Source organism: Pundamilia nyererei, unplaced genomic scaffold (assembly GCF_000239375.1).
Source record: "Pundamilia nyererei isolate P.nyererei 1_Seehausen unplaced genomic scaffold, PunNye1.0 scaffold00153, whole genome shotgun sequence".
NCBI classification, from domain to species: domain Eukaryota; kingdom Metazoa; phylum Chordata; class Actinopteri; order Cichliformes; family Cichlidae; genus Pundamilia; species Pundamilia nyererei.
Window position 1 is genome coordinate 922801 of NW_005187554.1, and position 26308 is coordinate 949108.

The following is a 26308-nucleotide window of genomic DNA, read 5'->3' on the forward strand; positions in this document are numbered from 1 at the left end:
AGAGAAGACTTGTTCAGTCTTTTGTGTTGTACTGGGACTAAAATGCCAACTGAGGCTTATAGAGTCTGTAATGTAGCTGTTGGGTTTGTTGCAGTTTCTCTGATCTCAGAGTGAACTTGCTGGCACGTACACTACTGACGTGTACCTGACATTAAAGTATATAAAGTACATTAAACTCCTTCTGTAGAGGTGCTCACACAGACAGATGTGCAGTTAATAAAGTACATTTGAATAGCAGCACCTGGCAGCTACCTACTTGCTTAAATTCTTATAGAAGGAGTCAAAGTATACTTTCTCCTTTTTCACAGGACAACGTAGAGCTCTGTGGAGATGTTCGTTTTTACTTTTGCTGTGCTGTAGGACTTTGTGCATACCACTGACATGCATACCCTGGCAAAACAGCAGCATTTAACACCCTGGGAAGGAGAACAGGCTCTCCAGACAGGCTACTGTTTTCGCCTTTCTGTAAGCTTTATTCAGGCTAGTGTTCATTTTCTAAAAAGAATGTTAATAAGAGTCATGAACAGACTGCTGTTGTCTAGCCTGAATAAAACAATGCACCAAGATTTATTACCGAGTGCTCTTGAGTGAAAGGCTGTGGCCTGAAGAGTTGCCAGTTTTTGGGACAAAGTTGCAACATTTGCCAAACATTTCTGCTACTTAGCAAATTAAAGAGTTGCATTATTTATTCCCTCTGATGCTCAGACGGTCACATTCACCCCGACTGATTTGGAGTATAGTTTTTGTTTATATATCTTTTTAATTTCTTGATGGTCTTTTTTTCATCAGATCTCATAAAACGCTCAGGGCTGTGCTTAACTCCGGGCAACCAGGCTGTTCCTTATTCATCTTCAGTCAATGCTAAATAGTGAAACAGATGAGCTCCTAGGCAACACTCCAGGCCAGCGTTAAGTAAACGTCTCATCAAGACCCACACAAGAGTGTTATGTCACCTCAGGCTTCAGGCGCACTGAAACATACCTGTTAACACACCACGTGAAGAGATGCCAGATGCTAAATCAGAGTTATAAAACCAAGCTATTCATCTGGTTAACAGTCCTTGGGTCCCATTAACGTTAGTTATGAGACCCTTCATTACAGCTCCTGATTGAAAGCAACATGGCGTGAAATCACTGAAACAACGAGCTCTCGGCAGTGACCTCTATTCTCAGGTCACTGGAGGGAGCGAATGTCTGTGTGCGTGACACATTGTCGTGTGTTCATGTAGTGTGCGTATTAAAATATATATATATATATACACATTTTTTCTGACACATGACACATGTGTGCGCGTGTGTGTGTCTCTGTGTGTGCGTGTCCCTGAGAAAAGGGATTTGATTCACTACAGGGTTTCTTTGGAAGCTCATGAAAGGGAAAGCAGTCTGCGAGTGTTAAAGTTCATTCTCTTCCTGTCAGCTCCCATTAGACTGACAAATCCCTCGGCTGCCTGTGTTCAAATGATCCCAGAAGACTCGGAGAGCACGCATCAATCCTACCTTAGGCTTTCGGTCCATGTGGTTGAGTCAGGACGTCTTCATTTAAAGGGCTTGCCTCAGGGATCACAAAAAGTATTAATCCAAGGCAAATTACAAAGTCACTGGGTGCAATGGAGAGACAAAAGTGTGCTTTACATATTTCTGGCTCCTCTTGTGTTTTTGGTGAGAGGTAAATGCTTAGCTAATGGATCAGTCAAGTAGAGTAAAAATAGGACACCACTCTCCTTGTGACTACAAAATCTCAGGGGTTTCCTGGTGATGTCATTGAATTTTCTTTTTGCTGTAGGAGACCGATTACAAGTATTTGTGGTGTCCTCTGTTCGCCCAGAGGTTAAGTGTGCAAAACCACTTTCAAGCAGCAGGTGATTCCACAGGTCGTTGGGTGGAAAACTACCAGCATCCAAGCTCTCATGGTGCATCTCGTACTGGCTGCGATCACTCTTATACCAATTAAAAGTGAAGTTGCCGAGCCCATTTGTTCAGTAGTTTGCATAAGAGTTCCACCAGTGAATGAATAAAACGTACGTTTACATTGACGAGCTTTAAAGTGTGACTTTAAAACAAATGCACTGATAGAGGTTTTGCATCTGGCCTACTTTCAGATGCTGTCAGGTAGGTGTAAATGCTTTATGAGAGTAATGCTATAGACATCACTCCACTGACAAATCACTTTCTGTCCTCTCCTTTTTTCCGCTGTCCTTCATGACTTTTTTTATTTTGTTTTAAGCTCTAATATGGCCTAACGTTGTTGAATCATTAGACAGGCTTCCCACTCACAAGCTATGGTGCCCAGTGGGTGAGAGGCAGAGTCTGTGTTTAGTTGGATGTGATTTTATTTTCCTTGATCTGAAGTCACTAAAATCAGTTAAAAGTTGAATGTGCTGATTGTTTGGGGGGTTTTTCCTCCTATATTTCCCTTGTTATCAGCTTTACAGTTATTACAGTCTGGCTTTGGGATCACAACAAATAAAAGAAAGACACGAGGGAATAACCAAAATTAAGTTTAATTTAGCAGCAATACGTTTTTCTTTTATCAAATGCAACAAAAATTCAGGCTTGGAAATGAGAGTGGCAGAAAAGCAATCTGCCTGGTGAACTCAAATCCAACTATATAAAAAATCAAAACTCAAATAGAAAAGAAAATTGTGTCAGAAGAGTGAGCTGCTACAAGGAGGAGGCAGGTTTTATAGATCCTAGACACAGTGGCCAGCTGCCTCCACTTTCTTGATTAATTCCAGCTCGAGCCAACCAGGAACCGTGGAAAATCTCATGGCCTAAACACAGGAGACTAAATACCAACATATCAATCCAGTATTTGTTTAGATCATACTTTCTTTTTTAATTGAGGAAAATTAGAAGCAATAATACGCACAATAATTCATTTCAGTTTTATTTATATGCCACCAAAGTAACAATAGTTTCATCGAGACACTTTATATTATAAGGTAAAGACCCTACAGCAATAGATCCAAATCCAACAATCAGGCAACCCTCTATGAGCAAGCGTTTGGCAACAGTTGGGAGGAAAATCTCCCTTTTAACAGGAATAAACCTCCAGCAGAAACAGGCTTAGGGAGGGGCGGCCATCTGCTGCAATTGATTGGAGTTAAAGGAGGGAGGCAAAAGACACACTGAGAAAATGCAGAGTGGTATATAAGGCATAGAGAGTGAAAAGAGGTGAGTGAAGCCCTCAACAGCCTACACCTATTGCCACATAACTAATGGAGCATTCAGGGTTGCCTGATCCAGCCCTAAATTTAAACTTTATCAATAAATAAATATACAAACCGTTGTAAGGAGAATAAACTTTCCCAAAATAATTGAAAAATCAACATTAGGGAAAATGTTTATACAGAGCTTTGCTTGACTTTTGGCAATATTAACCCTTTAAAGCCGGTCGGAGCGGACACGCTCCATTTTGCGTAAGTATTTTTAAATCCCGGTAGCACTGCAACCACGTAAGCTAGCGCAATAATTTTTTTTGCATATGAAACCGGAGGAGTTGTACTTACATCTTATGCCATCAGCTTGTCCTAGGTCACGGTTTCCTTCCACATATGGCTTTGCAAAAACTGCATAAAAATCACTTGCAGCAACAAAAACATAATATTCCAGAAACACGCTTCGCCGATCCGATCAGCTGTTTGTAACACTTCCTACGTCCATCAGCGTGAACTATCACATGTCCGGCATGACCTGCCCGAAACCGGAAGTGACGTCATTTTGCGGAAATGTAGTTTTTTATGAGCCTTATGAGCCTATACTTGTGTTTTTAAAAGTTATGTTTGAATTTATGACTTTCTGTGTCGTTTCTGGGATGCTTAGGACTCATATTGCACTGCTGGAAATAGTTTATTTTGATGCATATGCTGTTATTTTGCAAATTTGCACTATAACATTTATTTTCGTTTTTCCTGCAATATATAAAAATTGGTGCATTTCAAAAATAAAACTATGAAGACACTTAAAATAAATTTCCTGTGGTGGGAAACTAGTTTGTGCAACTTTTTTTGTAGCCTCTTAAATTTCTCTAACTAGAAATATATGGTAAAAAAACAAAAACAATTTTCAATTTTTTTGTAGTTTATTGCACTTTTTTGCAATTTATGTAATTACTATGCACCTAATGCAGACATATTATTAAAGTTTGGGCTATAATGGTTGTATTGATGTATATCAACTTGAAATGCTCCCAAAAATGGCTCCACAGCATGTAAAAATATAATATAAGCTCTGGCGGACTTGGTTCTATGGTAGGTCTTAAAGGGTTAATATCCCTCAAGTATGCAGTCTGCACTTCCTGGAGTGAAAAACCAGCGTAGGGATAAAAGATGCAACACTGCGCAAAAGTCTTAAGCCACCACTCAGTTATTTATGTATTCATTTTTCATTTATTGCGATTTATTAATTTATACGAACAAAGTGATTCCCACGGAGCTAGTAGCTAACAACCTGCCATATCTGGGCATGGTGTGCAGTGTGACCTTTAAAAATTTAAGGAAACTGGGTGAGTGACATCCATGATCTGTGTCAAGAAGTGAACAGTCATAGGAGCTACTGTTCACTGAAGACTTATAAGAAATGGTCTGTGTTGGAAGTATTGCTGTCAAGAAGTCATCATTAACAGAAACTGCAAGAAAAGCTGCACAGCTGAGGTATGCCACGTTATACAAGAACCGGACTGAAAATCAGTGGTAACAGGTGTGTCAGCAGCCCTCTGTAAAAGGCTGGAGGCTCTGTCATGGTTTGCATTTCAGCCGGCGGTGATGGGGACTTTATCAAACTTGATGGGATTATGATTGCAGACAAATACTGTCAAAATTGATTTAATTTTCAAGCAGTACCATCTGGAAAATGTCTGACTGACAACACATTCACTTTTTCATATGACAAGGATCTCAAAGACACGGCAAAAAACATACGTAGATGATAGAAAACGGACAGTTAAATTCATGAGTTATGGATTGGCCTCCCTAGAGTTCAGACCTCAGTGTTATTGAAGTAGTGAGGGGTTCATCCTGAAAGAGAGCAAAACAAAAGGCCACCAAGATCGGAATAAGCACTGAAGCTTCTCTGGGCTACTAGTATAGTTTTAATTTTACAGCCTGGTTCAATCGCTTTCCTCAAAATGATAATGAACTTTCTAGCATCGTGATACTTTCCTTTAACTTCTTGTAGCATGCTTCTGACACACGTGTTTGTGTTTATTCTTCTTGTTTTTCCTGTCAGTTGCATCTTTCAGAAATGGTGTTGTTCTGTTTTTTTTTTAGATACATAAGTACTTGTTTAATTTATGGTTCAATATATAAATGAGTAGTTAAGCAGCTGCAACTGAGAATTTGAACATCTTCCCTGAGTGTGAAAGCTTAGGTAGTCCAGTGTGACTCTAAAGACCATAAATTCTGTTTTCACATGTGTGATTACTCGCCTGGCTTCAGGACAAGAGGCTGATGATGTTGATGATGACATAAAGAGTTGTAGAAAGCAGGGAAGAGGTGTGAGTAGCAAGTGCTGTTAACCTTGAAAGAGTCTATTCTCTTTCAGGAAGTTACAGCTTTAGCACCACTGTTACATATATTAAATCATAGCACTGTTAGTCTATTTCATGAAACAATTTTAATCCTGTTACCATGGCCTAAAAAAAGAAACATTCAAGTCTCTTCAGCCTTTAACTCATAGCTTCTAAGCTGCAGGCACACTCACACTTGGCCCTTTTCCCTGTCTCCACAGCAGCCTTACAGGACTTATCTTTCCAATGCTCTTCACACAATAAAAATGCAGCCTCTCAACTTTTCACTGTAAACTCAGCGGGGTTTTGTGAAACTGTCTCTTGACCCATTTATATTGGAGGCACTAGCTGAGGTGGTTTCTCTCTGTAGCCTCACTGTCTGATTTGATTTCCCAGCATGCGTGTGCGCGCGTGTGCATGTGTGTGCAGACTTGTAAAGTTGTGATACAACACAAGTCTGCCAATAACCAAGGAGTCCCAAAGCCAAAATACTGTCATCCTGCAGACCTTAACATTTAAGCATGCCTCATTTTTACCCTCTATTTTTATCCACGTCTGCTTTTAAATGCGTATATGTGGGAATGTTGTGGTATTTGGACCTGGTATCATCCCATGTAGGAAGCTATTTGCTCTGAGCCTGTAACTCGTGTGTTGTTGGCTGACAGCAAACCACAAAAAAATGCGGCCAAAGAAAAGACAAAGTAAAACGGTGACCTTTTCGCCTCAGGCAGGCTTGAGTTAGTCCAGGATTGATCTGCATTCCAAAGCCTGAGATGATCGTACATCTTTTTTACTTCCACACAGAGGGTTTGTTTCCCCGTTCATCATTTGCTTGTTCTGTCTCATCCATCATTACACTTTCCACTCCAGTAGCCTGCATTTTGTGTCGACATTCTTCTTCTTTCGGCTACTCCCTTTAGGGGGTCACCAAAGCAGATCACCCGCCTTCATCTCACCTTACCCCTAGCATCCTCCTTCAATACATCCATGAGTCTTTTCTGAGGTCTTCTTTTTTTTCTTTGCTACTGGCAGCTACATCTTTAACATCCTTTGTCCAAACCATCTCAGCTTTGCTTCTCTAACTTTACCCACCAAACTGCTCAACCTGCCCTTCTGTTATACTCATTTATAATCTTGTCCATTTTGGTCACATCCAATGGAAACCTTAACATCTTCAACTGTACCCCCGCTTTGAACCCATCTGTAAAGCTTGGTTTAGCTTTAGCTTTTATCCCTACACTGTAACTTTCCACGCTATTTAAGTTGTTGCAGGCTGCGTCGACCCAACGTGTAGCAACATTTCTTGAGAGGTTCTTGGGAGTTTCTTCATCAGGTTACACAGAAGTGCAACTGCTTCTGACCTTTTCGGTACTTCTCCATCAACACTGGCATGCAGTCCATACTGCTCCATGCTGATTGTCACCTCTCTTCTTAACCTATCTTTAAACAACTCTTTTCATGGCATGGCTCATCAAAATTATCCCTCTGTAGACGGCTCTGCACATCACCCTTGTAAATTGGATCCTGTACTCCTCTTCTGCATTTGTCAATATCCAATTGATACAAGTCCTTTCCTCCTTTCTTCGTGTCCAGCCTCGCATACAACACTAAGCCTTTTCTGGAGGGTTTTTTTTACCCCTACTCCACTTCTTTCCCTATCTTCACCATAGTCTACATAGGAAGAGTTTTCCCTGCGACAGATTGACGACCTGTCTAAGGTCCACTCCACCTTTCCATGACAGCTGTAATGGGCTCCAGTCCCTCCCCCCAGATAGCTGGGCGGGTGGATGGGATGAATGGAGCTGTAACTGGCATGTCTGATCTGTAGAAGAAATTGCGAGGATGACTGTAGAAGTCCAATGTTGGATTAAGACAAATTAAACTACCAGCCTGGCTTGCAAATCACCTAAATATAACCTGGAAGAAATCCAGGTATACCAAATAGGTTTTGCAACAGACTTTTGTCAACTTGTTCACCACTCCCAATTACATGTTACTTATTATTTATAATTGTTAACATAAGAGTTGTTTTGTATGAACCCTCCACAGACCCTACTGCCTACTGTTTTTATACTACAGTAATAAGTAGCTCTCCTTTTGCTTCCCAGGTCTGAATCAGTCTCTGATTAGACATCTTGAAGCAAAACCAACAGAGCTTTGAGTAATAAGAACAGCCAGTGCCTCAAGTACAACGACATGCAAATTAATGCCCGCAACTATGTGACTGGCATCATTAAAAAGTAATGAGGCAACCATTAGCCAGGGAAACAAGAAATGTCATTTAGATTAGCTTTGACAATAACAACAATGGCTGTGTTGAAAGATCATCAAAAGCAGCTCAAATGATTCTAATGACACTAAGGGCAAAGAAATGTTCGACTTTGTTGCACGGTTGTAGATATTCCCTAACAAGCTCTGAGTCTAGCTTGCAGACTGTATGCATTATTTAAAAACAAACAAACAAAAAAAAAACAACCACCACCTGATGCTTGTGTCAGAAGTGAAAGGACTCAGTGGAAATTGGAAAGGAAATATGAAAAGGCTATTCTGAAGGATGGGACAACGAGGTTCCTTTCTCAGGGTGTTGATCAGTGTGGCATGCTGGGTTGAAAATGTGGGTGAGCTTGCCACAAACTGTGGATGTGATTTTAAAACCTGCTGAAATATTCTCTGATTTAGTACACTCCTATTTCATCCTGTATCAGTACACAGGATATATCACTGAGACATCATTTGGTGACCATTTCCATGATCTTGTTACATACACCAAACAAAACAGACAGGCAGACCTGCAGAGCACCCACTGAAGCTAAAAGGCTAGCTAAATCAAAATCCAAGACAAAGGAAAGTTCTTGCTGAAGGCAAACAATCTCAGCTGGGACTGAGGTGGGAGAATGAGTAGCTTAAATCTTTACCAAGTGAAAAGAGGGGTCCATGGGGAGCTTTTTTCACCTTCGTGGCTCAAGATTTGGGAGTTCACCTTGTAATCAGAAGGTTGCCGGTTCGAGCCCCGGCTCGGACAGTTTCGGTCGTTGTGTCCTTGGGCAAGACACTTCACCCGTTGCCTACTGGTGGTGGTCAGAGGTGCGCCCCAGGGTGGCTGTGGCTACATGTAGCTTGCCATCACCAGTGTGTGAATGTGTGTGTGTGTGGATGGGTGGATGACTGAATGTGTAAAGCGCTTTGGGGTTCGTAGGGACTAGAGAAGCGCTATATAAATACAGGCCATTTACCATTTTTTGTTCCATTCTCTGTCAAGACGATCCAACACTACTTCAATAATGAGGAGGTCCAGACCAATCCATGACTGATGAGCTTTGCTCTGTATGACTCCTATATGTTTATGTTTTTTTACTACACTGGCAGTATGTTTGGGATCGCTGTCATGCTGAAAATGAAAGTTGTTACCAGATACGATCCAGATGGTGTCACACTGTGGATCAAATCACTTTTCTCGCTTGAGATCTTCAGTGAAGACCATTTGTGATGAGGCTTCAGCGAACAGTACATGGATCAACTGAAGGTACAAACCTCGGGTCCTGTATCAAATGTTTGCTGGATTATTTTCCTATTTCTAAAGGATATGAATTTATTGACTTCACTTTTCATCTGCTGGAGATTGTTTTGTTTTTTTGTTTTTTTTGGGGGGGGGGGGGGGGGGGGTTTGCTAAGTTGTTTGTTATGTGTAGACACAACACTAGCCTTTTTTATTCTTGAATGATTGATAAGTCAGTGTTAAGTGGCTGAACAAACAAACAAACCCTGAAAAGGCATAGGGAGCTATTCCACCACTTGAGCTCCTTGGAAGCAAAATATAAAAACTTGAAGGGCAGTTCAAATGTCTATACAGTACTGTACTGTATATTTACAGATTAAAGCATGTTTATGGTTCCTGGTGTGATCCTCGTATTTCAACGTGGCACTCGGTAAACCTGAATTTGACACCCCTGGGTTAGAATATTGCTCTTTCAAGTAACCCCGTCAAATAATTGTACAAAGAAAACAAATTATTCAGAGAAATGTACAGTAATTAACTTAAAATCTACCAAGTCATTGCTGATCCATCTAGGCCAGCGGTCCCCAACCTTTTTTGCACCACGGACCGGTTTATTCCCGACAATATTTTCATGGACCGGCCTTTAAGGTGTCGCGGATAAATACGACAAAATGAAACTAGTACTGGTACCGAAAAAAAGAAATGTATTCATAACACACGTGAAAAGACCCAGGAAAACCGAGTAAACGATAAAAACGATAACAAAATAACGCTTAAAACCGATAAAAACCCTGAAAACCATACATTTCACACCTGAGCCTCAACTCTCGCGGCCTGGTACCAAACGACTCACGGACCGGTACCGGTCCGAGGCCCGGGGGTTGGGGACCGCTGATCTAGGGTACTGGTTGTAGTTAACATGCACCCTTTTTTTATATAAAAATATCACCTGTTTTGTAGAAAACTGGAATGCCAAAATGAGTGGGAATTTTTTTTAAATGTCTACTTGTTTCTCAAACTTTGCTAATTTAGCTAATCCTGACACTAGGCAAGTCTTTGGTTAAACAATAGCAAGATGGCTAGGATATTAATAACAAAGTATCAACACACAATAAATCAAACTATTGTTTTAAGTTAAACAGCTCTTTAGTCTTGCTTTTCACACCAAAGCTTTTTTTAGCCCCAAATTCTTCTTCTTATTATTATTATTCTGTTAGCCCCAAACCATTTTTCTTTTGGAACATCCTTTGAACAATAACAGATTTGTTACATTAGGAGGCATCACGCTATCACTATATTATCATGAAGTCACCCTTAGAAGTAAAACATAGTGGAGGACTAGTCTGTTAATGGGGTTATTCATAGTAACGTGCCCAAGCACGTCAAAACACTTCCGCCAAATTAAGATATTCCCTTATACTGCTATACCATGGTTTAGGTTGTTTAGGTTGATGTCATGCAATTTTATTACAGTGGAGTAATTTGTGCAGATTTTATTTTATTTTTTCTTCTCGAGAGCCCTTGATAAAGTTGTAAATCTGTAGCCAAGGCTGTCAGCAGTGAAGGAAGCCAGAACCTGTCAGACTGCACAGTGTTTTATAGCCAGCGTCCGTGTGTGTGTGTGGGTGGGAGGGCACTGTCTGTTTGACAGACAGAGAGCAGCTAGTGTAATCACAGCTGTAGGAGGAGAATTAAAAACTTCCTTTATCCCTCATCATCTATCTTTAGCTTTGTTTCCCTTTTCTCTGCTTCCCTGTTTTCTGTCTGTCCATCAATGAGTACAACCAGAGGCTAAAAGATAAAGGGAAGGCTATAAAGGGACAACTATGAACTTGTTAGTGTGTGATATAATAGCAACTTTTCCCTTTGGGTCAAACAGTTATGAGAAATTTCAGCAATATGGCTGATCCTCCCCTTTAAGCCCCCCTTCTCAGTTTGAATATTCACTCCACTGTCTTCCATAATTGGCTTTTTCTGTGGTAAACAAGTTTAGCATTCAGGCATGGAGTGTTGTTTCTTATTCTAGGCAGTAAACAGTGCAGAGAGGCCGAGTCTGTGTTTGAATATGCAGGATTGTGTTTAACAAACTTCTAGCTGTGAATACGGGGGTGTGAGCGTTTCATGTGTGGGTTTGACTCAGTGCCTGTCCTCGGCTTTTGTCGTCGGCATTGTGGATGTTTTTTATTTATCCACCCATTATCCAAGTTAACATACCCATTGTTGCATCTCATATGGAAATTCAAAAGTTACTTTAAAAAAAAAGAGACTGATCTCATCACCAGTTTGGCTTCTTTTTTTTAATGAATGGACTTCTTGTACCCATTAACACAAAGATTACAAATGTTCACAACTGAGTGCCTTCTACGCCCACATTTGCCTGCCCCATTTAACATCCTTGACAGCTTTTCATATGCATCAACCCTCGCTAGCTCAGTCACCAGTTTTTTAGGAGTCACTCCAGGCATTGTGCAGTTTATGGGAATATGTTGGCATCCAGCATTCACACAGCTGTGTGGGCCCTCTGTGCAGTGGCATTTTTGGAGTTACAGGATTTGGCTCAGAGGAAGTGTGATGTGTCATGTGTTTCAGAGATAATAAAAATAATTATTCACACTTTTACATGTTCTTTTTTATTTATTGCAGCCGAACCTTTTTAAAGAAAATGCAACAACTGTATTTTGATATTCTTTAAATTACACTATTCTACAATCAAACTTCATTTGATAAGGTTTGAGGTCATTACAGTCTATCAGCTGGTTGGTTCTTAATACCTTTATTTATTTCTGACATTATTAGTCCATATCATTCTTAGAGCTTATATTCCAAGTGTGGCATCATTTTGAGATGGGTAAAGAATGACCCTGAGAAGCTAATACACCAACTCTGCAACCAGTCTTTTGTTTGTCATCTTCAAAAGAGACTTGAAAAGAGCTTGAAAGTAAAATGGTAGCATACTCCTACATCCACAATCATTACCACTTTTATCAATGCAGCTGTCAAGCAATTCATCTGTAAAATGCATCGGGTTTTTCTTTTATACTACTATTCCTATGATTTACAGTATATAGGAATGCAGAGATTCAGACCTCCTCTGAAGTTAACATCAGCAAAAGAGCTGTGTGCTGGGAGCTTCATGGCTTAGCTTTCCAAGGCTGCGCAGCTCCTGTAGGTGGCCCACTGCTTTTGTCGATATGCTGTGTATTCGTTGCACAGTTTTTTTTCTGCTGCTTTCAAAAATATATATTTCAAAACGTATATAATTAGAATACAGTAAGCATACATCAAGTCAACTCAACAGTCACAAGACAAATCATTGTGTGCGTTATCCTCCTCCGACTCAAATAAGCGCCATAAACTGATTCTATGCTTCTATGCAGCCAGAGTTGTAACTGTGACCTTAGGGCTAAAGGCACAAACCGTCTATTTTTTATATATAGTCTGTGACTACATCCTATAATTTATGGTTAGTGCACCTGACAAACTTCATGTGTTTGGTCTGCATAGGAATTACCTTCCTTTGCCTGGAATCCTTTGTTTGATGCATAGTAAGCTGCTGTTTGCGTCTAGTATGGTACCATATATTTGGCCTGCCTTAGCTCTTTTGTTCACCATTGATGTTATATGAGGGGGAAAATGACAACTCTTGAACTACCCACATCCCAAAGAGGCTGAAATTTCCTATGTGCTTCCTCAAAACTGCTTATTAGGTGCTAGAACAGCTCCAGTCCTCCGTGACACATTCTTTGGATGTTGACAATGGATTTTGCAAAAGCAGTATAATGGCTTTTCTAATATGCAGTTATGGCATAGACAATCATTGTTATAAGTGATGGGAAACATCACTGGTAGTAAACAGTTTATCAGATGGGAAAATGTTGCAGATGACTAAATCAGTGTACTTTTGGAATGGGATTTCTTTCCATCTGTGTTATGTCTTCTTCTGCGCCAGCTGACAGTCTATTTATGTCTGTCTTCTCCTTCTGTTTCTCTATAATTGGGAATAGTTCCTGTGTCCACAGTACTCGTGAGCCAAACATGCCATCCTCTTTCCTCTGTGTTGCTTTAAGTGCTGAATTATCTTATTCACGCTTCCACTTGCTAAACCTTCTCTGTCTGACAACCCAGCTTCAAAGCTACCGCAATAATCCTGCTTACCGTCCTTTACTTAGCAGCTGAGCAGTTGTTTTACATATCTCGGAGTAACTCCAATGGAAAAAAGGTGAAGGAAGTGTGTGTTAAAAAGAGGCACTTTAGAGAAAACACGTTTATCGGGATCCTGCTTGTTACTGAGAAGTCATCGCCAACAAATTCTCTCTTATCTCACATTTATACACACACACTCTCACTCATTCTGGAGACTTCTGTCTTATTATTCAAATCATGATGGCGCCAAACAACCTGTCAACCTGGATAATTTCCTCTCGTTAACATAAAAGGTCCGTGTCAGGCAGGCCATCAGTCACATTTTCCTCTCATGCAGAGTGCGTCTGCTCTTGGTGTCATCAGAAGGCATGAGAGACAGACGGTGAAGTATTTTGGAGTAGATTCCTTAAGGCAGGTTAAGGTTCAATTTCATCAGGTTTCTGATCGCCAGTCGCCCCAACCATCCAATAGCATTTGATTCATTATGAAACACTTTGCCCTCGAATACACAGCAGCTCTATTCAAAAGCTTTTGATATCCACATATATCTGGCTGGCTGACCAACATTGTTACACATAAATATCGCAGTTTTGTCAACTGGTAGCATCACAGGTGTATGCACAAGGTGGTCTGTGGTGTTGCTGCTACGATACACTAGTTGTGCAAACTGCTCCGTTTTTAAGGGCGACAATGTCCACATCAGGAGGTAAGAGAGGTGGCAGTGGAAGTGATACCACCCAGTGTTTTCACATTTTAAAGCATACACTTTGGTGTGATGGCCACCACCAGCTCATTCTTGCTTTATCGGCATGAAAGTTTGGTTGCTAAGTTGTAGACACAGATGACACAGTGATGAGAGGCTTATTGATAAATACAAACTTTCCGGTCACTAAAACTAGATTGCAGGCTTTCAAGCCACAATATATATCCACCCATTTAAAATTTCTCCAACTACACAAACTCAGTGAAACAGTAACTTTCAAGACAGGTGGAGTTCAGTAACTTCAATTAAAAGAGGCCATCTACACAGCGTGTGCTGTTACACAGATCAGTCAAAGCAGCCTAACTTAGTCGCGACAGCATTTAGGGGTTTTAAAATAATCAATTTGACTCGCTTTTGAAGCCAGCCTCCAGTGACCCTTAAGGAACTGCAGTTTTTGGCACTTGGCTTCATTTATTAGGCCCCGAGGTTTCCGAATTTATGTCAGCTCGCTGTTAGACTCCTCTCACTACTGCCATGACTGGTCCATCACAGCAAAGCGCACTTAATGTTTTACCTTTGGGGCACTACATGGCCTTCAGCCTGTATCAGTCTGTGTGGTAAATGCCTTTGGAGGAAAACATGTACGCTATAATCTCAAGGTCTCCGTGTTGGTCTGAGAGTGCTTTTTTTTATTTATTCCTCTATACCAACGTGTAATAGTCTGTTTTTAAGGACCGCTTCAAGAGGGGATTTAATACCTGCATTTATCTTCCTATCTGATGACGGAGAAGAGAATATGGCTGTGTATTTTTTGGAACAGCACGTGTTTTAAATGTATTTCCATGTTGTGTCTGCTTGGATGTCATCATTAGCATGGATTATGAGATATTTTATTTGGCCATTGTATTACAGAAATATATATATTTTGACTAGTTGAATGACGGAAAGGCCACGAAGTGTGACCGGTAACTAAAGCCTTGAAACTATAATACAATGCTTCATGGCGTTAGATGAAGGAGAGCTGATTCCCAAAGCTCATTATTGTTGGAGTGGAGCATTTCAGTGCTACTGATCTGCATTCCAGGGCAGCACCACTCATTCCACACTGGTGCAACTAATCAGCAACTCTACATTTTAAATTCAGATTGTTGTTTTGATGACGGCTTGTTCTCCAAGGCATTTTATTGACGCTATTGCTTGTCCTGATTGTATTTATTTATTCATTAGCAAAGCCTTTTCTTTTCTTTCTCTTTTTTTACTTTTTATTTGCATCATCAGCTTCTTATGAGCAAGTTAGAAAAAGTGTTTGAAGTAGTACATGGTTAAAACGAGCATGAGTGTGCAATTTTAACAGATACACCTGCAACATGTGAAGCAAAACACAAGCTCTGATATTCATTTTACTTTTTTTACGTGAAATATTATGTTTTATCAAATTATGTATTTCTTAAATATCTGGGTCATTTTATATGTCCTGTACTACTTATTAGCAGTGTTGGGGACGTTACTCACTACTGTAGAAACATGGATAGGTGAAAATGGAAGTTATAGTGCTGCAAGTTAGAGTTGGATGTCTCAAGAGACCACTTTTACGTGGTCTTGGTCTTGACAGACTTTGGTCTTGGTCTTGTCTTGGTCTCGGATCCCTCGGTCTTGTCTTGGTCTCACTGTCTCCATCTCGCTGTCTCAGATCGACATAGTGGTCAGGAGATTTGGAGTCAACAGTATCCATGATACACAATGTAACGAGCGAGAGCCGGCTCCTCACTTAATTTCCTTTCGCTGTTCAGCTCTCACACAGTGACTCAGCTATGCTCCAATCCCTCCATATTGTGGCCAATCACATGCGAGGATACAAGATAATATCATTATGTGGAAAAACAGAGAGGGTGAGAGACGCGACAGTCAAGTGGAGCGTGCGTCTGTCCTCTCAGTAAGTGAGTGAGACAGTAGACAGCAGTGAGGAGGGCTGTGCGAGTGCATTGCAAAAACACATAAATATGCCTGACACCCGTAAACGAAGCAGCATCTGGCTGCAGTTTGGAGACTTTTTTGTCTCGGTCTTGGTCTCGTCTCAACTTTGTCTTGGTCTTGACTCGGTCCGTCTTGGTATTGTCTTGGTCTTAGTTTAGGCGGTCTTGACTACAAGTCTACTGCAAGTCTGACTGCTCATCACTGCCTCTGTTACCTGCTGAAGTTCAGGCTCTGGCGGCTGAGCTGGGGTCAGCATTCACTCATCTAAACAGCATTCTGGGTTCTTGGCTAGCTTTGTGTTAGCATGCTGGTTGTGCAAGTGCCAAAGAGAGCTAAAGTTGTGTTAGCAATTGTTTCTGTTCTAGACGTAGTTTGCATGTCACTACAACGCTCTTGTTCTTTAGTGCAATAACAATTTAATGTCCAATCCTCAAAAGCTGTAGATCACTCCAACAGTTTCCTCCGCATCACAAAGTAAAATCAGTTGATTACAGCTAACTATAGTAATAAGACGTGAAGGCAGCGCCATGCACAAAACTGCTGTAAATAACAGATTTAAAACCGTCTTCTTAGACTGATATTTCAAAAGCATTCTATGTCTTTTTGTTATTGTTGTGATTTGTATTTTGAAAGGCGGTGTAAATAAATAATGTACTTACGTACTGCTCCCTTCACAAAACACCACAGACTGACTACTGGAACAGACAGCGTGTCCAACAGGGACCTTGCAGACTGTCAACTAGCAGCTTTGTTAAATAGTGCCCGCATGAGCAAGGCGAAGATGTATGACATCTTCCCTTTTTTGACACTTTGGATGATATATGATACACTTGCATTAGGTAGCACAATGTGCCATTAGTACACTGACGGTTGCTGGAAATATGTTTCAGGACTTGTATCTAGATATTATGTCAGAAACCATGACAAATTAATTGTTGACTTGAACTATTTTCAACTTTTACAACCAATTTCTTCTTATATTAGAACAAACATACTTTGATTTTTGAAAAAATGCCATCCAGGAGGGGCTGAGATGGATGGATAGACGGATGCATGGACTTATGTATCATTTATTTTTGTATTTTTGGTCCACGGTGATTCATTTGAAGGCTCTTCCACCCGTAAATGTGCTCATAATAACAAGTTTGCAGGATTTTCTGTTTGAAGCCTCATCATGACCTCATTTCCCCCTTTTCCCTCTGGTAGCAGCCTTCAGAGGAGGCTTCCCTGCTGGTGTCCAGCCCCAAGATGCTGCTCCCAGCATCAGGCATACTGCCACCCAGCACCCCGTTGTCTGTGCACCACCAGATCCAACTGCTCCAGCAACAGCTCCAGCAGCAACAGCAGCAGACACAAGTGGCTGTGGCACAGGTGAGTGTCATCCAGTGACATTATGTCTCCCATGAAATCTGCTTGCACAGGAATAAAAATATGCTTTTTTTAACCTTTAAATTACATTTCACATCACTCCAGTACTTTCACACTGCTCACGACAATCCTCACCATAGTGAAGTTGCTAAATTTCTGCAGAGGAAATCGTTACAAACCTCCAAACTTCATGTGGCCTCTTTTCGGCTATAGTCTTATGGGTAAGCTTGCAGAATGTAAAAGAAGATGAGCACAGAGAAAACACTGTAGCTATGGTCAGTGTGATCGCTCATATATTTATTCACTTTTAAAAGTGAATAAATAAATAACAATAGAAATAACAATAGAAATAGAGCAACAGTCTGGTGTAAGCTAATGAATTATGAACAGTGTATTGGTACAGTGGTGATTGATTTTAAATCAATACACAACACTAACCCACAGACCTCAGTTTAAGAGCACAGTTCTTTCACCTGTAGGTTGCAACAACCACACCCTCGGTCTGTCCGCCCATGCTATATCAGTTACTGTTTCTGCTGTGTACAAGGATGCTAGAGTACCTTCAAGCTTGTTGCCAAAATTCATCTCTAATTGGGACTTGTTATTCTGCTTTCCATCCGACTTTGCTGAAGTAGCTATTCAGGATTGACAGCTCAGAATAATCCTTCTTTGCATTAGACTAGGACTTGGTGAAGTCCCTTAGTTCACCTACTGTCTGAAACAAGCTGTTTACACTCGCTCCACCCACCTTTAAACCAACAGCTGGTGCTGAGCACCTGAAAGAGAATATTTAGAGCAATCTGAACCCTGAGCTTTTGGCTGTATTAACAGTAATTTCTGAATTCCCTTGGGTGGAAAGGATAATCAGTGGAATGACTCACGGGTCACTGACAAATTAAGGAGATCAACACATGCCTGTGGTCTTGGAGAGGAAAAAAGTGCAAAGCACATCCAGCATGAGACATCAGTCATCCAGTTTGAGTGGCTGTAGTGGGGGAGGAGAACAGTGACAGAAATGGCTTTGGGTTTGCGAGCTGGATCAACACACATACACAGAAGGCCTTAAGATTAAGATTAGAAAGTGCCATTTCATAGCTCAGCACGCTTTCCCTTGTGGATTCTTCACTCACACTGCTGACCCAGAAGCATCGCAGAGAGTTAAATTCTGACGTCTCAAAGCTTCTAGAGAGGGAGGCGGAGGTCCTGATTAAACTGCCCGGCCACACTGAACTTTACTGTTCTCATCTTAAGATGGAGATGAACAAACAAACTGCTGCCACAACTGACAAATCACACATTCAGACTGAGCATGCCCATACATAGGTGCGATCAATTACACACTAATAAGGCCAAAGGTAGCTGCCCACGGGCAGAGGAACTAGTGTGTGTATTTTTTTTAAATGTATCAAAACTGCTTTGGAACATGAAGTAACGATTTTCACCTCATGAAATGTTTCAAACGAGTGCGTTCCAGGCATTTGTGTCTGACCTTGGTTCTTTTGCCATTTAGCAAGGTTTCCCAAGTGATCGTAACTTGTCTGAGATGCTGTAGCAGTTTGCTTCCACACAGCATCTAAATTAGTTTCTCCTCAGTTTATTTCCTTAAAGGCTTCTGGCTGCACTCTGCTGTTTCTACCATCCATCTCTGCAATGCTTAAATAACTACCTCAGCTATCGATCAAATAATTGACAGAAAAATAATCTAATATTGAATCATTTATAAGGCCTAACTTCTCAACTTTATGAGGTCAAAACTTAAGCAACACTGAAGAATAAAAAAATATCTCCATTACTTCTTTACTTGTTTTGGCTCGTGCTCTAAATCAGGCTCGACATAGAGACATATTACATATATTGGACATAATGTAGGTATAAATTACAGAGCAACCATTCATATACATCCACAGCCGTATCTGCCAGTGAAGCACCTACAAGGATGGATGGCCGTTTGTTTTCAGCCCACACTCAGGGAGGGGCGCGTCATCTTCCCAAATGTGGTGCTATCCACATTTATCGAATGCTCGGACAATGACAACGTTTTTAACAAGTCCTTCCATACAAGTCTGTATCAGAAGCTCCGTAAACAGATCCCCCTAACATTTGTTATGTGTATTCATTTGTGAGTTCTTGCTAAAATCACATGACGGCGCCGTTTAAAATGATCTGACTTTATTACCGTACTGGATTAACTGGCTGCTCAGATTAGCTGGTTTTTGTTTTTTGCCATTTGTGTTACCAACGGGGAAATTTCAGAGTGCCCTCTGTTGGACAAACGGTGCAACTTTAACACTCTTAACATGGTTGAAGGCCGTTTCTCCCGTTGTTTACTTTTTAAATTTTCATTTGTCAGCCATTATGAATGCAGATCAGCAGATTGCTCATATTTCCTGATATATCAGCGAGACTTTAGTGAGAACAGTAGCTCTAACTTTATGTGTTACTATAGAAGATGAACGCCAACTGTGTTGTGAACTCCCGTTTTGTTGCCTTCAAACTTGGATTATAGCTCTTGTTTTTTGTCTTTTGTAGCCAGAGGTTACCGTATTTAGGAGAACGCGCTCCTAATTTATCAGCTCAAGCTTATCCAGGAGGGGCTAGTTTGTCTGCTAGTTTGGATAGTGGCTGCACATAATAGCACTGATGTAACCTACAAATACAGTCTTCAACACAGTTACGTCCTTCATGGAGGACTTTTAGTATTAGTCACATCAGGCACATTTGTTGCCCGGGAATTTTCAAGTGCTTGAAAAAGCCCCAATGTAGCCAACATAGTTAAGAAGTTTACGTCATGCCTATGAAGCTACTACTGACCTACTTGGAGGTGACCACATTTTGTCACCCATCACTAGCTTTAAACTCTGCGTCAAAGGGAGTGGTTTTAGCCGTTAATGTGGGAGTTAAAGTTACACGTGACCATATTTGAGTAAAAGGGTAGAGCGCTAAGTTATTAGCTAATGCTTACGAGGTTAATTAACAAGCTACAACCATCAACTGTATGGATGCAATGCACAGACGCACATATCGGCTAATTAGTCCTATAAGACTGATTAAAATTCAAGAATTTTATTCACCAAGATGGGAGACAAATGACTTTTTTTAAAGCCAGAATTAGATGGATTTTTACTTTTTGACAGATGTTTCCTCACTTTAAAACTTAACTATACAGACGATCATTTCTCTTTTTATTTCAATTTCAGAATTTCAACATGTACACAACACACAACACAATCTCTTTCATCAGTGTGCTTATGTGAATCTCCTGAGCATTCATAATGACTGATAGTTTGCCAACAGAAGTGATTTGTGCTGTTTGTGGCCAAGAAAAACTATTAAGCCCTCGTGTGTTCTCTCCCACTGGTCCAGTCAAATCCGTCTCTCTGATGTATAAGCATAAACTTTTCTGAAACTGCTTCTAAGCACTATTAATAAGGAAAGGCAGCTAACTCTAGTAATAAAGGTCAAACAGTAGAAAAGAAAAGGCTACATGGTTCTGCTCAGATAGTCCCAATTATGGATGAAGACACAGAGGAAGAGAGGAACAAGGAGATCATCTGGCTGAAGATGTGCTTGCACATGCACGTCTTTAGCTCTGTGTATTTTGTGTAATTTAGAGTTCTACAGTTGGTTTACTTTTCAAAACTAATAGTCGTCCCTGGCGTCTTCGCTTCAGTTTCACACCAATAAATGAAAATGACAGTGTTAGGGGTTTTTTCAGGGGGTGTGTTGAAAGTAAATGCTGCTGGATGACAAAGTAACCTACTTAGTCATGTTTAAGACAGCTGTAGTTCTTGTTTATGGTTCTAATGTCTCAAACAGGGAGTCCCTTCTGATTTTTAGAGCTGTCAGACACGAGCACATAGTGCTGTTATACAATAACAAATCAGCCACCCACAACTTTGATAAACAAAGCCAGAAAAAAACATAAGGAATTTGAGTTTTGCCAAGACTCCAGTGTATATACGCATAAATTATAAAAATTATCTAAGGACTTGAAATGTGAGAAAAAATACTGAAACAGGCTCAATTGCTGTATGTACGATAAACAGCTTTTTTTAACGGATAAAATGGGATAGACAGACATCAGCGTTATGTGTTCACCGTCTTTGAGACATTTGCCCTCGAGACAATGTGCTCTTTGTTATGCAGCAAAGGCAAATCAACTTTTGTGAACTTGTTTTGTCAGTCAGACAAAGACACGTGCCATTTCACTTGGCAATGGAATCATTCCATGAAGAATCGGTCAGCTGACCCCTTCAGAATCAATTGGGGGTTTTTTGTAGGTACTATTCGTGTATTTAATAAGGTCATGTGAATTTTCACCTTTTGACTGCAGCAATTGTCCATGTTACAAAAAAGGGCCTCTAAGTGCAGGATGTTAGGTTGAATTTTTCCACTTCAGTAAATGAAATTAGTAGGAATTAATGAATAATTTGCAGCATTTTTGCAGCATTTTCTGAGCTTTTATTTTGTAAGTACAGGAGCTAACCACATTATGTTTTCATTGTTGAAAAACTGTAAACAAATTAATTTTCTTCCACTCAAAGTCCCACTTTTTCATAGTTTCAAGCATCTTTTTGAGCAACTTTAAGCATCAACATCAGGCATATATCAGAACTTTGTAGCAAAACTACACCAGAGTAATGTCTATGACAGAGAGTAACAGACACAAGTAACAGAATAAAGTGTATTTTGGTTAAACGTCACCGTATAACTTATGGCTATAGCGTGCCATATAGCTGTAAGACAAAAATACATTTCAAAGAGGTCATTGGTTTGATCCCAGGCTTCTCCGTTCTTCATTCTGAAGTGTCGCTGTGCAAAGTGCTGAGCCCCAAATTGCCCCGATAGACCCAGTGTGTGCTATGTGGGTGACACAAATACCATATTAACCCTGTTTAATCATTTAGTTTGAAAAGAATCAACTGCACTAAGCTTGTTTTGTTTTAATGTTATTGTCACAGTCCTTTGGGCTGATTTCGTCACATGCTGTTTGGAGACCCAACAGCAGAACAAGTGCTGAGAAGTTTGAAAGGTAATCATGTTCTTATGGTTTTAATTTTTCTGCCACAGATTAATTAAGAAAATGTGAAAAATCGGTGCTGCCAACTTCGCCGGAATGCAGAATTAGGTGTCTTGTCTGTCAAAACTTCCTGACGGAGAGTCCTCCCACACTCCCTCCCAACCATTAGCTTCCTATTTATACTTGAGGAAATAAGATAGTGATTTAATATCCTCAGACTCTATTAATCAATCCACTGATTAAAAGAGAAAATGAATCTGCATCTGTTTTGAGAAATGATTCAGTCATGTTTTGAAGCAAATTTGTGTCAGCATCTTTAAAGTAATATCCTCTGTTTCCAGCTTTGGAAGCTGAAATTAATAGAGGTTTGGAACAGAGACAAATCTGAGGATGTGATCAAAATCAGCATGTTTATCTACACGAAAAATAATTGTGTCCATAATTTTCTTTCTATTTGTCCCACTGTTTGCATATCTTAGCTGTCCCAGCTGTATTGCAGAGTGATGGATAGAAGCAGCAGCGTTTAAATTTTTTTTTTGTCCCAGGTTATTATGGAAGAAATTACCATGAGGGGTGAAGAAGAGATTGCTTTCAGTGTGACCCTGTGTGCTGCTGAAAATAACGGTGACTTTGAGGTTTGACCAGGGAACTGGAAAAATATTCTCACAGTTGAACTGTGCCGCAGAGGTCACAGTAAATGGATGTAAATTAGTGAGCTAGCCAACACTAATCACAGCTCACTTAGAGATGAGTGGAAGTGGAGATGTTTAATGAAGTCTTGAAATCGAGGGAGATACGGTAGCTATCTGATTCAGGACAACTCGTATCTGCAGCTGCTGCTCAGCCGCTGCTTAATGGAATCTGGCATCTGGCTTTTGGTCCTTTTAGCTTGTTTCAGAGCTTTTTCAGTCATTTCTTGCTTTCTTTGTCCTCTTTCGTGTCTTTCCTGCCACACACTGCTTTCAGTTTTTCATCTTCTTCCATTGCTCTTTCCTTTGCACATTTCCTTTCCTTCCATTCTGCCTCCATGTGTTTAGCACGTTCAGTTCTGCTGCCTCTCTTTCCCACACTGCTGCTTTTCTGGTTCTCCCTCACTCTGCCAAGCCCCATCTTGCCGTCTTACCCGCATTACAAGTATGAGTGCATTTCTAATGATTTCTTTATCATTGCACCAGTAGAAATGATAATGTTCCCTTTAGTGCTCTCCTGCAATGAGATAAAAACAGAGGCGAACCAGTGCTGGAAGGGTTTCAGACACTTCCACATCAAAGAGCCCTAGCGTGGGTGGGCAATGCCATACCGATAATCTGGTGTGAAGAGCACATCCTCGGCAACCAACCCTGTGAAGTCGCAGCACACAACCAACACATCTAATCCTCTTACACCACCACTGGGAGAGTCTCTGCGTCTCAGTCTGAAAGGGAAATTGTATCATTCAAGCAGTTTTTCTGTAATTTCTGCATTTCTACAACACTGGCCAATCTTAAATTATCGCCGTCTTTAATGAGGAATTTTACATAGCTGAAAATTTGCCTGGTTTAGAAGCTGGAAGTGCTTGGGTGAGTTGGTGAATGCATGTATTTGCATTTGTATGAGATATCTGGCAGATTAAAGAATGGCTAATGTCCCATTCCTCTGCAAGAGAGATTTGCCTTCTCACACGCGCCCCTTTCAGGTAATGCTACAAAAATTCTGAGCGGCAGTGGATGTCTAGAAGCAGCTTTACATTAGACTCATTCAGCGAGGTAATCAGTAGCGGTGGGTGGTTCGATCCAAATATCTAAGGTATCGATACCAACTCTGGTATTGGTAATCCCATCGATACTAGCGTGATAGGATCGATACTTTGTTTGCTAAAAGGTGTGTTTTGTTGTATTAGCTAATTATTGTGAAACGTAATCACAGTGATTTAATGGTCGTTAATGATGGTTCATCTCATAAATCATGGCACACCGCATAAGCACTTATAAGTTAAAAGTATTAGTATTAATCCGAGTTATTGTCAGCAGTAATGGCCCTGTATTTACTCGATAACATTTATTGCAGTATCGCACACCGCTAGTTATCAGAGAATAATAAAAAGCAACCCAGTCTATGTGGGAGACATCTAGAGGTGGAGTGAAGTAGTGCATGTGAAAATAGCTAGTGTGGTAAGTTAGTAAATCCAGCTTCATGTAACTTGTGATGTGTGTTATTAGCAGGTATGTGTTCCAAATTTTGATCTTGTCACATGTATTCCTGGTGCCTGAATCTAAGCAGTGGATGAAAGTGAAAGCAGAGTGTATGAGAGTCAATTGGAGACTGCCTCAGCCAGACGACCACCTAATGAACTTCTTGTAGCAGCCGAGGAAGTTCACTGCTCACTTCTTTGGTTTAGCAGGACGGATTGACTTTGTTTGAATGATGTTATAATGACCTAATAGTTGGAGCAGCCCACATACTGGTGATACGACTGTGATGGATAACAGGTGATGAAGGCTGTTCTTTGGGCCAGTAACGATGAAACTTTGAAGCAACAGAAAAACTGTAAACACTATGTTAATGAATCATTGATGTGTGACTTGGGATTAGAATAAAGTAAAACGGAAAGCCCTGTGGAATTCCTGCATGTTAACGTTAGTTAGAGACAGATGCTCTCCGCATTGTAAAGAGCAAACAATGGAAGGATGGAAAATAGGTACTGAGGTTTCACGTTGTTGTGAAAGTGGGAATGGGGAAGATCAAAACCGTCCTTGGGTGCCGTTCTGCTGGGAGACGGTTTTGAACAATAAAAGTAATAAAAAGACAGAGAGATGCTGCTCCCTAATTAGAGATTTAACGAGACATTTTAGGTGCTTGAAGCGCCTTCACTTTCACGAAGCTGAGATAAGAGAGCAGAATGGATTGGGTAGCAGCAGGTTTACTACCAAGGGACCACCACAGTGAAGCACAAGTGGTGCACCTTTTAATTGGCTCTTTGTCTGAGTTCTGCTTTTAGAAAAACTTTTTACGCCTCTTCAAGGAACAGCAGCGTCATTGTTTCCAAAATACCGCGTTTGTGGTCCACGAGTGAATTGTCACTCTGTCAGGATTTCTGCCTGGCTGATTGTGCCCGTCCTTCCTTTGCTGAGCATTTACAAAGGAAATGCCAACCTGTTTGTTCATATATGTCACATTGCACCAGTTTGTGTGAGATTTGAGAACACTAACCTTTAAGCCAGTTTTCCATCCATTTAGCATTTTCTACAAACTGAATAGACTGTAACTACTTTGATAAATGTTCCATATATTACGCCAAAAAACTGATGGAACTATCGATCCATAAAAAAATTATTTCTTTTCCATTACTGGGAAGCATTGCACTTTCTGCCACTTCATTCATGCCTTTTCTTCTTTACTATGATTCATACACTGTCTGGTAATAGAGTAAGATTTCCTTCTCTTCTCTAATGGGCGTGGCTCTTCTGTAGGGTCCAGGACTGAGTTCAGATTCAGGGTGAACCCCTATTTCTAAGCAGGACAGGTAGCATTAAATTACTGCACTATAGCTTTCAGGCTTTAGTGACTCTGAACAGAACGTAATCTACCTAGATTATTTTCCGCATTCACAGCCACTGTTCGGGGTAATACGTTCCAGACTAATGCATTTCTGTTATCTGTTCTATGTGGAAAGAGGAGAAAAGTGAACAAGCAGCCTATAACTTTTGAGGAGTGGAGATATAAACATTATCTGTCACTTTTTTAATTTTACAAAAGGACAAAAACATGGCAGTAAAGTACAAACACACCAAATAACAGTCTGTTGCCACTAAAATGCATCGCCAAAGTTTCCATGCTAACACAAAGCTAGTAATATCAGGGCTCAGTATATGTTGACCCCAGCCGGGCTGGTCGTTTTCAACAGGCAACAGAAGGAGAGATGATTAAAGCCTCCATTTTTCCATGAAGTGCTCTTGGGGCTGGTTTTCACCAGCTTTGCTGTCAGGTTTGTGAAGCACTTGAACAGCAAAAGAAAGATCTTGCGTGTGTGTCCTTGTTAAGACAGGGATTTGTGCTGGGATTAGAGCTGGGCGATAGAACGATAACGATATGTATCGCGATATAACTTTTACTCGATAGA

The 26308-nt window shown here is 40.5% G+C and overlaps 1 protein-coding gene across 3 annotated transcripts in view; it reads left to right on the forward strand.

Annotated features, from left to right (window-relative positions):
• Positions 1 to 26308, forward strand: part of LOC102198647 (capon-like protein) — a 158820-nt gene that overhangs the window by 71604 nt on the left and 60908 nt on the right. For 2 of the 3 annotated variants that reach the window (XM_013913826.1, XM_013913828.1), the window contains exon 6: positions 17028 to 17192. In XM_013913826.1, the coding sequence (XP_013769280.1) occupies positions 17028 to 17192 (165 nt within the window). The remainder of the gene's footprint in view (positions 1 to 17027; positions 17193 to 26308) is intronic. The other variant, XM_013913827.1, reaches the window with a different exon arrangement.